Source organism: Ctenopharyngodon idella, chromosome 24 (assembly GCF_019924925.1).
Source record: "Ctenopharyngodon idella isolate HZGC_01 chromosome 24, HZGC01, whole genome shotgun sequence".
Lineage (NCBI taxonomy): Eukaryota > Metazoa > Chordata > Actinopteri > Cypriniformes > Xenocyprididae > Ctenopharyngodon > Ctenopharyngodon idella.
Genome location: NC_067243.1, coordinates 6901847 through 6918033, shown reverse-complemented (window position 1 = coordinate 6918033; position 16187 = coordinate 6901847). Strand labels below are relative to the sequence as shown.

The following is a 16187-nucleotide window of genomic DNA, read 5'->3' as shown; positions in this document are numbered from 1 at the left end:
TTTTTTTTTGCCAAAAAATGATTCTTATGGTCGATAAAATGCAAGTTGCTTTTCATTTTAACATTCAGAACAGAACGAGAAGCAAAACTGAAAGCATAAACTGCATGTTTTCTGACCACATTTGGATCATTTGGGTCTTTATTTCATTAATGATCGTTTCCCCTTTACGGTCCGTCAAAAATTTCTTGCTGATGCAGAAAAACATGCGTATTTTACAACACTAATTCAGCTGTGTAACTAATTTTAGTTACTGCATTTCAGTTCAGTATAATGATGAGTAGGCTGATACAAAACTGTTTAGTTAGCAGTTTTAGAGCTAGTCTATATGTATGTATGTATGAATATATATATATGGGTTGGAAATGGACAAACCCACCACTGGGTTAAATGTTTGACCCAGCCTGCTGGGTATTTTTATATAACTCAACTATTGTTTAAAAATTACTATACTGCTTGCTTAAAGGGGTCATGAACTGTGTTGTTTTATGTTTCCTGGGGTGCACTTATAATGCTAGTATGCTTTTTACATCAAAAATGTAGAAATAAAAGGCAATTTTCCTACCCTGATTTTATCCCTCTGATTTGAACGCTCTCTTTTAAGGGGCGTGTCTGCTGTGAGACTTCAGTGTAAACGCCCACTGCTGTGATTGGCTAACATCTTTCCATTTGAAATAGCCAAGTATTACTCTCTCTTTTAGCACGTTTTTTACTATTACAGCTCTCAAGGTTAACTAATCGTGAAAAGTGCTGCATTACATTTAGATCTATGGCATTATATTGAGATCGTGGCATGAAAGGTTGCAGTGATGAACATTGTAGCCAATCACAGACATGTTGTTGAGCGCATGAAAGCAGTGATCTCGTCATTGCAACTCAATTTCTGTTACTAACAAATGCTTTCATCGCCACTTACAGCGCAAACTCGAATGCAACGAAGAGATTCGTTGAATAAAACGGGAGTTTTGGTGCAAGTCCAGAACTCAGTCACTGATAAACTCGTGCTGTTTGATTGACAGCTCCAGCGATTGTAAAGTGAGCGTTCTTTGATCGCTTTCTATATATAATTTAATCACCATTTAAACAACAGATTATTTTCACTGGTTTGATTTACTGACACATAAACAAAGAACATCTGACTGCACATGAATCATTAATATCAGATCAGGCATTAGAATGAACACAGTTACTTACATGTTGTTGCATTACTGTCGAGTCCATATCATAATCGTCTGTTTGCAAAGCCTGCGCTGAAGTGCGATTGATTTACTAAAGAATCCACAGTGAAATGTACCGAATACAAATAAATAAAACCAAGACATCCACATTGTTGAAAATAAATAACCGTATTCCTAGCATTAGGATCCTTTGAAAGGTAATGTTATTTTAGTCCTGTATCACTGTTCTCTCCTCCTCATCTCACTAACATGCCAGTGGGCGGGGCTAACGTTGCAATGATGAAGTAGGCGTTGATTTCTTCTGCAGAGGCGGGGTTTCACCTATCTATAGGCACATTCCAGGATCAGTCGTTCGCTGGATCTGATGTCAATAAAAGCTTTTATTGGACTAGCAAGGAAGATTTCAGTTCTGAAACGTACAGGATATTTTTATAGTACGATGACCTCTTATATATCAAAAGCTCAAGGAGAAATTGATTTCTCGATTCATGACCCCTTTAAAAAGAACTCAAAATAGGTTATATAGTAATCATAACCATAGCCATATAGTAATTTTTAAACAATAGTTGAGTTAAATGAATCCACCTAGCAGGTTGGGTCAAACCTTTAACCCAACCGCTGGGTCAAAACAACCCAGTCGCTGGGTTTCTCCATTTTTAACCCAACATTTTTTTAAAGTGTATATATTAGGGGTGTATGTATATATGCAGTTTTGGGTGAATGATATCTTATAGATACAGTAAGATGAGCCTTGGATAGAACTAACTCTATATTGCGAATCTTATTTTTATATCGCGATATCTCGATATAATGCTGTATCGTTACACCCCTAATATATATATATATATTACAGTTTGTCAAACAGTTTTAGAAGTTGCATAAAGCAAACCAAACTTCAGATTTTCTGTTAGCATTGGTTGTTTTTTGGTGCAGTATGCGTCAGACGGTTAGTGAGCGGACTGTGGGCTTAGACTAACACAACCCATATTTTACTGTACCCCATCTCACCTGTTACCCAACAACACCCCATTAAACCCGATCCCTGGCAGGGCTGTAATGATGAGGAAGCATCCCATAAGCTAACACCCTTTTCCAAAAGGATATGGCAATGAACTCATAAAGCCAAACTCATAGTATCCTTCATCTGATTGTGATGTGGGCCATAGTATGGGATAGTACAGTACCATTACACCATCCAAAATGACAAGATAAAGCCAAAGTACGATAAAGATGAAGTGTGTAATTTCTGCTCCTAGGGATACGCACAATATATCCATACCATATCAGTTATATATATAATATTATATATCTTTTCCAATTTCTGCCTTTAATGATATTTTTCAGCTTATTTTAAGATTTAAATTACTTTTGCTATCATTTAGCACTAACCTATATTGATTATATTTTTTTATATATGATATATTTTCATGTTTTTTTGCAATTTTTTATTAGTTTTTTTTTTTTATATATTTCTATTTAGCTTTTATTTATTTTTTTAAGTTTTAGTTTTAGCAATTTTATTATTTAAACTGTTTTTCAAGTTTTCCATCTAATGTTTATATTTTAATTCATTTCAGCTTTATTTCAGTTAACAAAAAATGTTTCAATAGTTTCGGCACCAGACTGAATTATAATCTGTTTATTTGAGCAGCCATTCTGTGTGGTGTCGCTTGTGACACAAAAATTGCACACTTCACGTTTAAGCTTGTAATATGAATGAAAGTCATTATGCAGATTTTATTTCTCTTCTTTCAGCTTTGCAGGACTGCAGGGACATTATCAATGTATTGGACAGTTTGCTAATCATAGTAGCAACAGCCTGACATTCAAATCTGTTTTGTTTCGCCCCAAAATTGCAAAATTGGACCCTAAATGTCCCTCACTCCCTACAGCCCTGCTTGTCTCTTCTTAGCATATGACCTTTAACCTTTCACCCCCCCTTCCCCCCATGGGGTGTTACCATGGAGACGGACAACCCTCCTGCTTCAGCTATCCAGCGAACAGCAACAATAACAGTAAAGAAACAAACAAACAAACTAAAATGGTGTCCAACCCTCATTGCCGTAGGCTTCCATTGAGGGTTGACCGTTACAGTCTGATTGTGATGTGGTAACCCCCTTGTTATAAGATGGTGTTGTTATGCCTCTGTGCTTTCACCTTTCTTGGGCTTGTACTCGATGTATCCCTCTAGCCACTCCTGATTCTAACAGCCTCTGTTTCGCAGCGGCATCTGTACGGTAAACCCTCACCGGCCTAATCCAGACAGGTTTCGCTAAAGAGCCCCGATACGCCGGAGAAATGGTTTAAACATGCTTGTCCATCAAAACCAGCGGTGGTCGTACAGAGGGGTTCAGATGGGGTGGCCTGTCTAGAAAATGAAAAATTAAACAAACATGTTAGCCGCGGTGACTCAGGTGATTCAATTTTCCTTTCTCTGGACTGCGAGGCCGCTGGACCTGCTGGATTACAGCGGTGTGGGTGAATGCAGGCCGCTGCACTAAAGCTCTGCTGTTTGAGACGGAAGCCGCAGATTGAAGCAAAACCCACTTGAAACGGCCACTTTGTCAGACTTATAGTCTAGTTTGTCTTTAGTTTGTCACAATATTGTATAGATATTTTAGATGCTTGTATCTTGAGATGCAGAATATATCACATATTGGCTCTAAATATACTGTAGAGAGTTTTTTATTTATTTATTGGTAAATATTGGCTGATCTTGAATATTTAATTGCGCATGCTACTTTTTTTTTTTTACTTTTTTACATTTTGCCACCTTGGAATTATATTTTATAAAAAATGCTGGGTTAAAAACAATCCAAGTTGGGTTAAAAATGGACAAACCCAGCGATTGGGTTGCTTTAACCCAGCGATTGGGTTGTTTTAACCCAGTGGTTGGGTTAAATGTTTGCCCAACCTGCTGGGTAGTTTTATTTAACTCAACTATTGTTTAAAAATTACTGTATTGCTCGCTTAAAATGAACCCAAAATCTTACCCGAATCGAAGCACTGGCCGAGATTAAGCTGTTCTCGGCGGGTGCACGAGCACTGAATGGCCACTGACAGCCTGGAGCTCGCATCTCCGAAAAAGTCTAAACAAATTGTTAAATAGGCGCTATAATTAATTATGAGTCACATATTTCAGTTTTAAACAACTACATTCTCGCCTAAAAAACTCCAGTTTGGGGTAAAAAAAAGTGTAGTATTTATAAAAAATATGGTGGATTTGCTCGACCGCCATGACAGTCGCTTCAAGCAGAGTGATACAAACGGTGAAAAGGTAGGAGTGCTGTTATCACTCAAATATCGCACGGCTCTCAGCCAATCAGATCCGAGAACCAGAAAGAACTGTTGTATATGTATGTTGGAATATGTTGGAAATGAACATTTATTAATATGTAAAAGCCAGCCATATAGTAATTTTTAAACAATAGTTGAGTTAAATAAAACTACCCAGGAACAAGTAATAAATTAATAAGACCAAAGACTGCCAATTTTATGTACCCAAAAAGAATTATATCTCATGTTTAACCACGTTTAGACACAGTGGCAAATCGATGAAGCTGTTCTCGGCGGGTACACGAGCACTGAACGGCCTGCTGTGATTAAATATGAGTCACATATTTGATTAAATATGAGTCACTATGATTAAATATGAGTCACATATTTCAGGTCTAAACAACTACATTCTCGCTTAGAAAAACCTCTTAAGACCACAGTTCGTGGTAAAAAAAGGTGTAGTATTTGTAAAAAAAATACGGTGGATTTGCTCGCTTAAAGCAGACTGATACAAACGGTGAAAAGGCAGGAGTGCTGTTATAACTGATGTATATATACTGTATGTTGGAATATGTTGAAAATTTACATTTATCAGTATGTTTAATAAATGAACATTTATTAATAAGTTTAATGAATAATAATTAAACAATACACATTTATTAAATTGCTTATTTAGGAATGTTTACCTTTTGATTATTATTGTTGTCTCTAGTAGTTATGTGTCTGATTTTTAATTTCCAACCTATTTTGGGTTCATTTTAATCTTGCCATATAGTATTTTTTAATATAATATATAATAATGGTTGGATTGAATAATACTACCCAGGAACAAGTAATAGATTAATAAGAACAAAGGTTGCCCGTTTTATATACTTAAAATGAATTATATCTAATGTTTAACAACTATAAGAGCCAGTGGCAAATCCCCAAAGCACTGGCCGAGATGAAGCTGGGTACACGAGCACTGAACGGCCGCTGATGGCTCGCATTTCCGAAAACATCTAAACAAATTGTAAAATAGGTGCTATAATTAATTATGAGTCAGATATTTCAGTTCTAAACAACTACATTCTCGCCTAAAAAACTCGTGGTAAAAAAAAAGTGTAGTATTTGTAAAAAATATGGTGGATTTGCTCGGCCGCCATGACAGTCGCTTCAGGCGGAGTTTATATATATATATATATTAGTTTTAGTCTGAAATCAGATTCCTCAGCTGGTTTTGTGCCAATCTGCGGCTGTCAGCTTTGTCACTTAAAGCTCTTTTTGCTCTTACCCTGCCGTTTTTTTTATGTTGTTGTTGGTGTTGATGTTGTATTGTGAGTGTTTGAGTGATGCGGCAGTGTTACTTAAATCTGATAACTGCATGATGACTTTCACCAGGTCCACAAACTGGTGACCACGATTATGAAAAACTGATGACAAAAGTAACCCTTTGTCTATATGAAGTCTGCAACATTTATGGGTGTCATTAATGCAAAGCATGTCAAATGTGGTTATTTGAAGCATCGGGGTTGTTGTAAATCCATTTGTGTGGCTCTGCTACGCCCCCTAAAGGAGGAGCTGCACTTGGCACGGCATCTTTAAAAGCCCAGGGTGGCTTGTGTTAGTATGTAGTCATGTAGCTCGCTGTGAGGTCACACGCATGCAGCACTCTCATGGGATAAATTATTGTTATTTATCCAAACCTGTAACCGTTTCTTCTCTCCCAATGTTTGTCCTTTTCCTCCTTTTCCTCTCTTTCTGGCGGACCCCTCAGTGGGGCTGTGTCCGGGGGCCAGAAAGGGGCCATGGGGGGTGGATTGGGGGACGGAGGGGGGCCGTCGTGCAGCGACAGCGTGAGGAGCATGATGACGGGGGGCATTAAAGCCGGCAGGTGGCAGACGGTGCAAAGCCGCCTGCATTCCGGAGACTTCAAGAACGGCAAGTGAGTCGAGCCCGCAGGGGACAAGAAAGAGAGTGTGTGTATGAGATGTTTAAGAAAGTTAAAAATGCCTTTGTGTGGGTCTGCACTTTGCTGAGATTTCAGGCCGCCCTGCAGTCTAATAATAGCAGAATCCGTACGACTGACTCACACACACTTAGAAGCACTTAGAAGCGACGATCACTCATTTCAGTCCATTATAAAACACAACAGCACCCGCAATGACTCAAAAGACGGCGTAATTGGTGATATCATGCACCTGATTCAGCCTGCAAATATGAAATGTGAGGGATAATAAATATAAATGCGAAGCAGAGGGGTCTTGTGTTAGCCTGAAGGGGGTCATTTTGCAATAATACAGACTGGCTGAGTGTACATGATCTGGGTTGTTATATGGCTACTTAACGTACGAACAAATAAACGCACAGGAAATATCGATTTCACTGAGTTTAAAGTTGACATTGAGTCAGAATTTATCTAATGCACTTCTATATTGCAGTCTTATTGTGAACAATTCATCTGTGCATATATTATTTCAAGTAAAAAAAAAGGCCTATATTTCTATTTCAAATAAATGCTGTTCTTTTATCAAAGAAAGTATGTTTCACAGTTTTCACAAAAATATTTAAAGCAGCACAACTGTTTTCAACATTGAATAATCAGAAATGTTTCTTGAGCAGCAAATCATCATATTACAATGATTTCTGAAGGATCATGTGACACTGAAGACTGGAGTAATGATGCTGAAAATTCAGCTTTGATCACAGGAATAAATTACATTTTAACATATATCAAGATAGAAAATGGTTATTTTAAATTGTAATAATATTTCATGATATTACTGTTTTTACTGAAAAACCTTGGTGAGCAGAAGAGACTTCTAGTACTAGTGTACAAGAATGGGGAAGATACTATGAAAATGTTTAGCTTCTTTAGTTCAAATTGTGCAATAGAAAAGAAAAAGTCTTTCAGTCTTGCCCAAACTAAAGTGCAGAATCTCTTTAAAAAAAAAAAAAAAAAGTGATTGGCTCTTTTATCTGAAAAGACTTTCATTCCTGCAGCCGCCATTATGAGCATTTCGATTTTTTCCCCATGTATTTTTTTTTTTTTTTTTAAGTGGTCGATCGCTTTTTTCCTCTGGTGATTTGCACAGTTCACAATCCAATGAGCTCCTGATGGTGTATTTCTCTCTGAAATACAGCCCATTTTGAAGTAAAATTGGTTGCAAACAGCATTTAATGTAGATTTCATTGTATTTTGTGAGAACAAAGAATCTGCATTATGATACAAAAAGCTAACCATTATAAGTATGTTTGCCTTTAGAGGATTAGTTCACTTCAGAATTAAAATTTCCTGATAATTTACTCACCCCGATGTCATCCAAGATGTTTATGTCTTTCTTTCTTCAGTCGAACAGAAATTAAGGATTTTGAGGAAAACATTCCAGGATTTTTCTCCATATAGTGGACTTCACTGGGGTTCAACGGGTTGAAGGTCCAAATGTCAGTGCAGCTTCAAAGAGCTCTACATGATCCCAGACAAGGAATAAGGGTCTTATCTAGAGAAACAATCGGTTATTTTCTAAAAAAAATACAAATTATATACTTTTTAACCACAAATGCTCATCTTGCACCGCTCTGCGATGCGCCACGCATTACGTAATCATGTTGGAAAGGTGACGTAGGCGGAAGTACTGATCCAGTGTTTACAAAGAAAACGTGCAAAGACTAAGTCAAACAGCCTTTACAAAGAAAGGTAAAACAACGATGTCGGACGATTTTGATGTTGGAAGAGAAAAATGAGATGGAGTTTCTCGCCCTACCACGGCATTTCCGTCTACGTCACGCATGAGCTTTCCAACATGATTACGTAATGCGTGGCACATCACAGAGCAGTGCAAGATGAGCATTTGTGGTTAAAAAGTATATCAATTTTGATTTTTTTTTTTAGAAAAAGACAGATTGTTTCTCTAGATAAGACTCTTATTCCTCGTCTGGGATCGTGTAGAGCTCTTTGAAGCTGCACTGAAACTGACATTTGGACCTTCAACCCGTTGGTAACTGTTGAAGTCCACTATATGGAGAAAAATCCTGGAATGTTTTCCTCAAAAACCTTAATTTCTTTTCAACTGAAGAAAGAAAGACATGAACATCTTGGATGACATGGGGGTGAGTAAATTATCAGGAAATTTTAATTCTGAACTGAACTAATCCTTTAAGTATATTTGGCTGCAAAACGTTCCAACTAACCAGAATCAAGTACGCTTAAAAATAAAGGTTCTTTATTAGCTTTGTTGGTTCCATGAAGAATCTTTAATATCCATGGAACCTTTCCATTACACAAGGTCCTTTATAGTAAAAAAAAATTTGGATTATTAAAATGTTCTTCACACTAAGAAAACAAATGGTTCTTTTAAGAATGTTCTATGGCATCGCTGTGAAAACCTCCTTTAGTTTAAGAGTGTGAACAGACTCTAATCACAATCAGACGAGAAAATATGATTTGCTCCGATGACAAACTTCCATAATTTGTCTGATGACTTTCTGAACACCAGAACTGTCTGCACACAGTTAAAGTTTTATAGAAGCCGTTTCATTGACATGAGCGATGGCTGATGGATGTTAAACACGAATTTTCCATATTAATCGCCAGCTAGTGAAACTGTGTAGCACAAAATATTAATGCACTAAATGTCCTATAAATGTGCTTAATATTTCAGTGAATCTGTCAGCAGTGTGAAATGAATCTTGAGAGAGGAAATTTTATTACATTGTTAAGATAAAGTTTAGAGAACCCAAACAGATTAATTTCAATACAGCATGACAAACAAGCTCTATGGCACATACTGTCCCAAATTATGCACTTCATCAAACTTTTATATGTGTCCGTGAAGTCCATGAGACTGTAGCATGTGCCATTTGTCAGTGTAGATTCAGAAGGGCTCTCATTATGACTAGACATAAACTGAATCAAGAAATATTAAAGGTTCTGCACCTTTAAAGTCAAAGTGAAATGCTGCTTGCAGCCAGTTTTGAATTTACAAAAAATGTTTGTTTTTTTATGATTGGAAATGTATTTTCTTGCCCCTTGAAGTACATTTTGTAATATAATTAAGCATTTAAGTGTTTTTAAAGGAATATATTTTATATATTTGAAAAACATTTTACTAAGCTGCGCTGTTTACAACATATATAGCATATATTTAAAATATACTGTGGCCAGAAAAAAATGCCACATGGGTTATTTTATCCATCACGAACTGACTAGATTGTTAAAAACGGACGTAAAAAAACATTTCAGAGACGTACCACCAATGACGTGTGCGAAATAAGGCCAGGAACATGTGATGCGCAAGTAATTTTGGACAGTTTTGATTTCTTTCTGACTATGCACCAAGGGAATGAACAAATGAACAAGACAAGTAATGAATAAGGAACCAAACCTCACAAAAGATCTCCAAAACAAAACCTCGCCAAACCAAAACAAACCCAGAGCTGCTACAACGCTACTGTATCCGTGAGTGTAGACGTTCACACAGCGAGTGCTGCGCACACATACACACAGGGGGCTCGATTTAAGCTTTCTTCACACCCTTAGCTAACACCTCCTCTCCTCCAGCACCTCACATATTCTCTCTCTGTCTCACATCTCTCTTCTCACACTCCATCCATACCACCAGTCCTCGTTCTTCTCTCGTTCTCTCTCTCAACACGCCCTCCGTTTTTCTCCGTCAGTAATTGGATTCTATTTTCAGGCAGCTATATGTGTCTGTCTCTTGTGTTTGTGTCTCACATCCCCTTTTCCCTGTCTCTCTCTTTCTTGCCTACATCTTGTTCTCCACTACGGCTTGTTTTGCCCCCTGGTGTTTGTCCTGCAACTACCTGATGCCCTTTACTAGCTTAACCAGTTGAGCCGGTGCCATTCCAGCTCATTAATTAAATAAAATTTGACCATTTTTTACAATATTAATACATGTTCCTGGTCCTACAGTGCAGGATGAAAGAAAAATATTAATATAAGATAATGAATAAGAAGATAATATTAACTAACAGTCAAATCAGTCATTGTTTTAGGCTATAATGCAGCCTTTCTAGATGTCTTGCTAGAGGTTAATGAGTAATTTAATGCCGGTGAATGTGATAAAGGTTACAGAAATAATAACGAATTAGGATCGATTTGAAAAAGAAGCATAACCATTCGGATGCTCTGAATGGTGAACTTGACCTTCATTCTTCACATCCACGTCAAAAAAGACTCAAAAATTGGAGTATGCTGCCTTCAAGCCATGTGATTTTATTTCTTACATTTGCTTTTTGAAATCTAACTAACTAAAAACTTTTTTTCACTTGGTGTTTCACTCTAAAAAATGCTGGGTTAAAAGCAACCCAAGTTGGGTTGAAAATGGACAAACCCAGTGATCGGGTTGTTTTGACCCAGCAGTTGGGTTAAATGTTTGACCCAACCTGCTGGGCAGTTTTATTTAACCCAACTTTTGTTTAAAAATGACTGTATGGCTAGCTTAAAATGAACTCAACATACGTTGGAAATTAAAAATCAGACACATAATTACTAGAGGCAACAATAATAATCAAAATGTGAACATTTATTAATAAGCAATTTAATATATGTTTATTATTTAATTATTATTTATTAAACTTATTTATAAATGTTAATTTCCAACCTATTTTGGGTTCATTTTAAGCAAGCAATCTAGTAATTTTTCAACAATAGTTGAGTTAGATGAAACTACACAGCAGGTTGGGTCAAACATTTAACCCAACTGCTGGATTTGTCCATATATAACCCAACTTGGGTTATTTTTAACCCAGCATTTTAGTTAAGGTTTAGGTTTGACTGTTTCTATCATTTTCTTCCTGTTGTTTTCTAACTGATAAAACCAAAACATTAACTGTAATCAGTACAGTTTCATCCATGTTACCGCCCAGTATAGCATGTGTACCACCCACCCGGCCACACCTGCAATGTATCCTGATATTTCATCATGGTCATCTGATCACACTAATGAATGCCAACACAATTATCTTTAGCAGTGAGAAGTACTACTATTGTACTTTGTCTTGATTTTACCTTCAAGTTGGTGGCATGTAAAATCAAAATCTTGGCAGAAACAAATTATTGTTTACAGTAAGTTGTACTTGTATATGTTAAATGTACAATTTAGTTGGCAAAGGTCACAGGTTTGTGCATCTATTTCACACCTAACATGCATCCTTTGCTCTTAATTATGATGCAGAACCATTAAAAAGGTCTCCTGTGGTTGCTGGGAAATGAAAAGTGAGAAATGCATCTGTTTTGCACCCAAAATCACTTGCGTGTCACATTGTATTTGAAGGCAGTATCTCCTCATTAAATATACAGTTTCACATAAAAATATGTCACATTACTAAAATAAAATGGGATGCGAATTCCTTTTCATGCTGACTTCAGTATCAGGATGGTTTTCCTCTACTGGAGCAAGTTTGTGTTATGTCCCATAAACTTTTTATTGCATTCAGCTCTAAATCACTCTGAAAAGTTGTTCTTTTTAATGACTTTTTAAAAAATGTTCAATGACAGACACTGTCAGGGGGAAAAAAGTGCAAAATTTGTATCTTTAGGGAAACAGCAGCTTGACACTTGTCACTTATCTACCCTTAAAAGTAACTTAGAATAGCAACATGTACCCTTAAGGTACTACTATGAACCTTTTAGGGCTAAATAAGATGTCCCTTTAAGGCATGGGTGTCCAAACTTGCTTCTGGAGGGCCACGTCCTGCAGAGTTTAGCCCCAGTACACCTGCCTGGAAGTTTCTAGTATGCATAATATACTTTGATTAGCTGGTTCAGGTGTGTTTAATTGGGGCTGGAGCTAAACTCTGCAGGACAGTGGCCCTCGAGGAGCAGGTCTCCTTTAAAGGTGACAAGCTGTTGTACCCTAAAGGTAAAATTCTGCTGGGATTAGACAAGCTAAAACGAGGAAGAATAGCCAGGAAATGTTTACAGGAATCATGTGAGCAGCTCAGGTGAAACTCACTGTGAAGTTTCCGAGGTGAATTTGACACAGTTTTTAGATCAAAGTGAAACAGGGCTAATGAGAGAGAGAGAGGGATATAATTGCGAAAGGGAGGGGAGGAGAGGACAAAAGAATGACGGATGAGCTAGCGTAGTTGGTTGGCTGCTGAAGACACTCAGGGGGCCGTGGCGTTACTTAAAACGAGTGTCGCAAGAAACGACGGGCAAAGTTAAGAGAAGAAAGGGAGGAGAGGCATGTGCGAGGAGTAGACAGAGATGGGGGGCTCTCAACAGACCAAAAAGCAGTCTCCCGCAAGAACCGGTGGCAGCCGACTGACGCCACACACGCCGCGGCACGCACATGCGCACGGCCGTTCAGGGCAGACCCGACACACACCGCGATCCAGTCAGACACGCACGGGAGCGACACGAAAGCAGGCCGTACATGCCTCCCAGACGCACACGCACGCTCGCCGCCGCTCATCGTCGTCTCAAGGCAGTCTCGCTCGGGCCGGAAACGGACACGCGCACCTGCAGGTTCACGCAGACCAGGGCGGCTGTGGTCTCTTCTGCTACCTGTGTTACAGTGGCTACTGCCTCTGTCTGATGCTTCTCTCCTTCTTTCTCCTTCTCCTCCTTTCCCCACCTACATCTCGCACTCCTCCTCCTCCTCCTCCTTCTTCCTCTCCTCTACCGCCTTCTCCATCTGACGATACTATCTTTTCGTTGTCCTTTTCCTCTCTGGCCATTCCATTCTGTCCCCTGAACCTCTCGTCCTTCTCTGTGTCGCCATTCTCACCTCTTCTATCCTCAACCAACTCCCTGACTTTCCTTCATCCGGATTCGGAACTTATTCCCTTCAACTTGTCGTCTCCTCTTTCTCCATGCCCCTCTGCGTCCCCTGATCCTCCTCCGACCCCTTCCAAATCCTCCTCGGATCCTTCTCCTCGACCCCGCCCTTTTGTTCTTGTCCCACCTTCTCTCCTCGTCCTTCCTCGCCCCTCCCTCTGTCGCTCCCGCCCTTCCTCGTCTCGCTCCTTGCCCTCCCTCTTGCTCTGCCCGCACAGTTTGTCTGACCACACCCTCTCCTCGACCGAGACCTTGGACCACATACCCTCCATGGGGGCAACGCCTCGGCCCCGCACGTTGTTGCGTCAGCAGAGCCTCCAGCAACCCTTGATCCAGGCTCCGGCCCCAAATTTGGCCAGCAGGCCACCCATCTCCCAGAGTTTGGGTCAGCTGCACACCCAACCCGGTAGCGGAGGGGGCGGTGGGGCGGGGCCTGGAGGAGGGGGCGGGGCCGGCTCAAGGAACTCCAGGGGCGGCCCGGCAGGGGGCGGAGCTTCACGCTATAGGTCAGGAGGTGCCGGGGGGCGGGCCTCTCATGGGAACCCTGGCAGCGTGGATCACATGATGGGTCAGATAAAGAAACGAGGCCTGGATGTTAAATCCTTCCTGTAAGTCACTTCCTGTCCTGTGCATGCCTTTTTGTCCTGTATTTGCATGTTTTCCTAACTTTATCAGTCTTTTCTAAGTAATTTCCCAATTGTTTAAGTATAGTTCACCCAAAAATGAAAGTTCTGGGATCATTTACTCACCCTCATGTCATTCCAAACGTGTATTTCAGTAGAAAAGAAAAAGAGAAGTTTAGCAGAATGTTCACACTGCTCTTTTCCGTAAAAATCAACACATACTGCTACTACAGCCTGTAAAGCTACAAAAATGACAAAAAATTACTGTTTTGCAAGTCTTTTGAAGCCATATGATAGCTTTATATGAGGAGCAGACCAAAATTTAAGCCGTTATTTGCAATGAATGCTAGCCACAATTTTATCTGTGTTCTTGTATATTTAATTATACCATGGAAAGTCTCATAGATTTCATATCAATACTTGAATTTTTGTCTATTTCTTGTACAAAGACATCATGCGAGTTAGAGTATAGTTAGAATGTAATGGACTACTTTTATGGTGCTTTTTTGTCCTTTTTTAAGCTCAAAAGTGTCCTTCATCATTCATTTTCATTGTAAGGAAAAGAGCAGCGTCACCGTAAGTCACCATTCTCCAAAACATCTTTTTGTATTCCATGAAAATACATTTTTGGGTGAAACAAGAGCATTTAAATCTGTGCATTATTTGAGAAATATCTCAGACTACACCGGGCCAGTCCCCTTTCTCTGAGATGCTTTATTAATACTATCAATACTAGTCCTGCTTTAGTATGTGGTAATAAAAGAGCTTTTAAAACAGTGTAAATGTCCCAGAGTTCAGCTGAAAATGATTTGCGTGCCTTTTCTTGTCTCTGTTCTTGCACCTCTGTCTCTCTTTCTCTTCACCAGTCTGTCTCCAGACCCTGTCAGACAGTTGTTCATTCTGTCACACTATATTTCAGCCCCGCAGCAGGATATTATCCCCCTCCCTCAGCGTTCTGCACTGATCTGCTGTTTTGTGACGTTCTGTTTTATATGGCTGAATATTGCCTTGTGTGCAGTCTGCCTCAGCTGGTTTAAATACGTCACATTTTAGGACCTCAGGGGACCGCTGGAGATATGGTACCAGGACTAATATTATGTATGTATGTCAGCACATATATATATATATATATGTTTGGGCATGTGTTTGCCTGTGTGTGAGTGTGTTCATGAATGTTTAATGGTCTTTCTTTTGCGTTTAAAGGGATAGTTCACCCAAAAATGAAAATTATCCCATCATTTACTCACCCTTAAGCCATCCTAGGTGTATATGACTATCTTCTTTCAGCCGAACACAATTTGTGTTATATTAAATAATATCCTGGCATAGTGCCCGAGCTTTTGAAGCTTTGGAAGGGTGACCTCCGACCCGACGTATGACGTAGGCATAGCGTAAGCCTAGGTGAGAATTGACGAACCCGGAAGAGCAGAGCAAAACAAAACTCCAGTCACGAATTAGAAGTCTAAAACGAGAAGTTTTAAAGACAAATGTTGAAGTATTTTGATATAAAAGAAGAGGAGCAATGTCATATTTCGGGTCAGAGGTCAGAGGTCACCCTTCTGCCGGAACTCGACTCTCTTGTGAACGAGCGTATGGCCGTTACCGGAAGCCAGTGATTATAGTTTATAACGTTTTAAATATGGATGGGTCATTGACGAATAAGGTTTTTAAAAGTGTAAAAAAAACATAATGGAGATATAATTAATTTTGAAGTTTTATTAAGTGTTAACGATGAGATTATGAGGTTTTTATAATCAATTAACACTGCTTTTGTCATTTTTTACAAGATGGACAAAATTTGTCACCAAAATAGTCATTCGGTTTAACCAAAATTTCGGCTTTACTGAATGACACTTTTGGTTATACCGAATGACGATATTTAAAAAAAAATGCTAACAGACTGATATCTAGCTAGCTAGCTAGTTAGCTTGCTATCTAGCTAGCAAAAGAACAATCAAACATTTTATATTTAGGACAAGTTTTTAAAATATTACAACATTTTCCATGTTTTATAGCGGTTGTACCAAATGGCCTGATGTTTCGGGACATGCGCATGAGCAAGTGAAAACATGAATTTATCAAATAGTTAAAAAGGAGTTAGTTACTTTGCTTCACGACCATGTGGTCCTTTGCAGGTGTCTGAATGATGTCACATGTTGATATATGATATAAAATCATGCCAGAATAAAAAATACATACATTTATTACATGTTAAGATATTATAATCACTAATGAAATGGCTGTATTGGCCTTTGAACAGTTTTGAACCTTTTGGCACTTACCTTTATATGTAGCAATTTAATGCATATGTAAATGACATTTGAAAGCTGC

The 16187-nt window shown here is 38.8% G+C and overlaps 1 protein-coding gene across 5 annotated transcripts in view; it reads left to right on the top strand.

The window, feature by feature from the left end:
- syt7a (synaptotagmin VIIa) overlaps positions 1-16187 on the top strand; it is a 136352-nt gene that overhangs the window by 78400 nt on the left and 41765 nt on the right. The window contains exons 1-2 of one of the 5 annotated variants that reach the window (XM_051883094.1): positions 6242-6375; positions 13452-13841. The exons of 2 other annotated variants lie outside the window; for them this stretch is intronic. In XM_051883094.1, the coding sequence (XP_051739054.1) occupies positions 6296-6375; positions 13452-13841 (470 nt within the window). In that variant the 5' untranslated portion in view covers positions 6242-6295. Of the gene's footprint in view, positions 1-6241; positions 6376-12516; positions 13842-16187 lie in introns of those variants that run through there. 2 more of the 5 variants (XM_051883093.1, XM_051883092.1) reach the window with 2 other exon arrangements.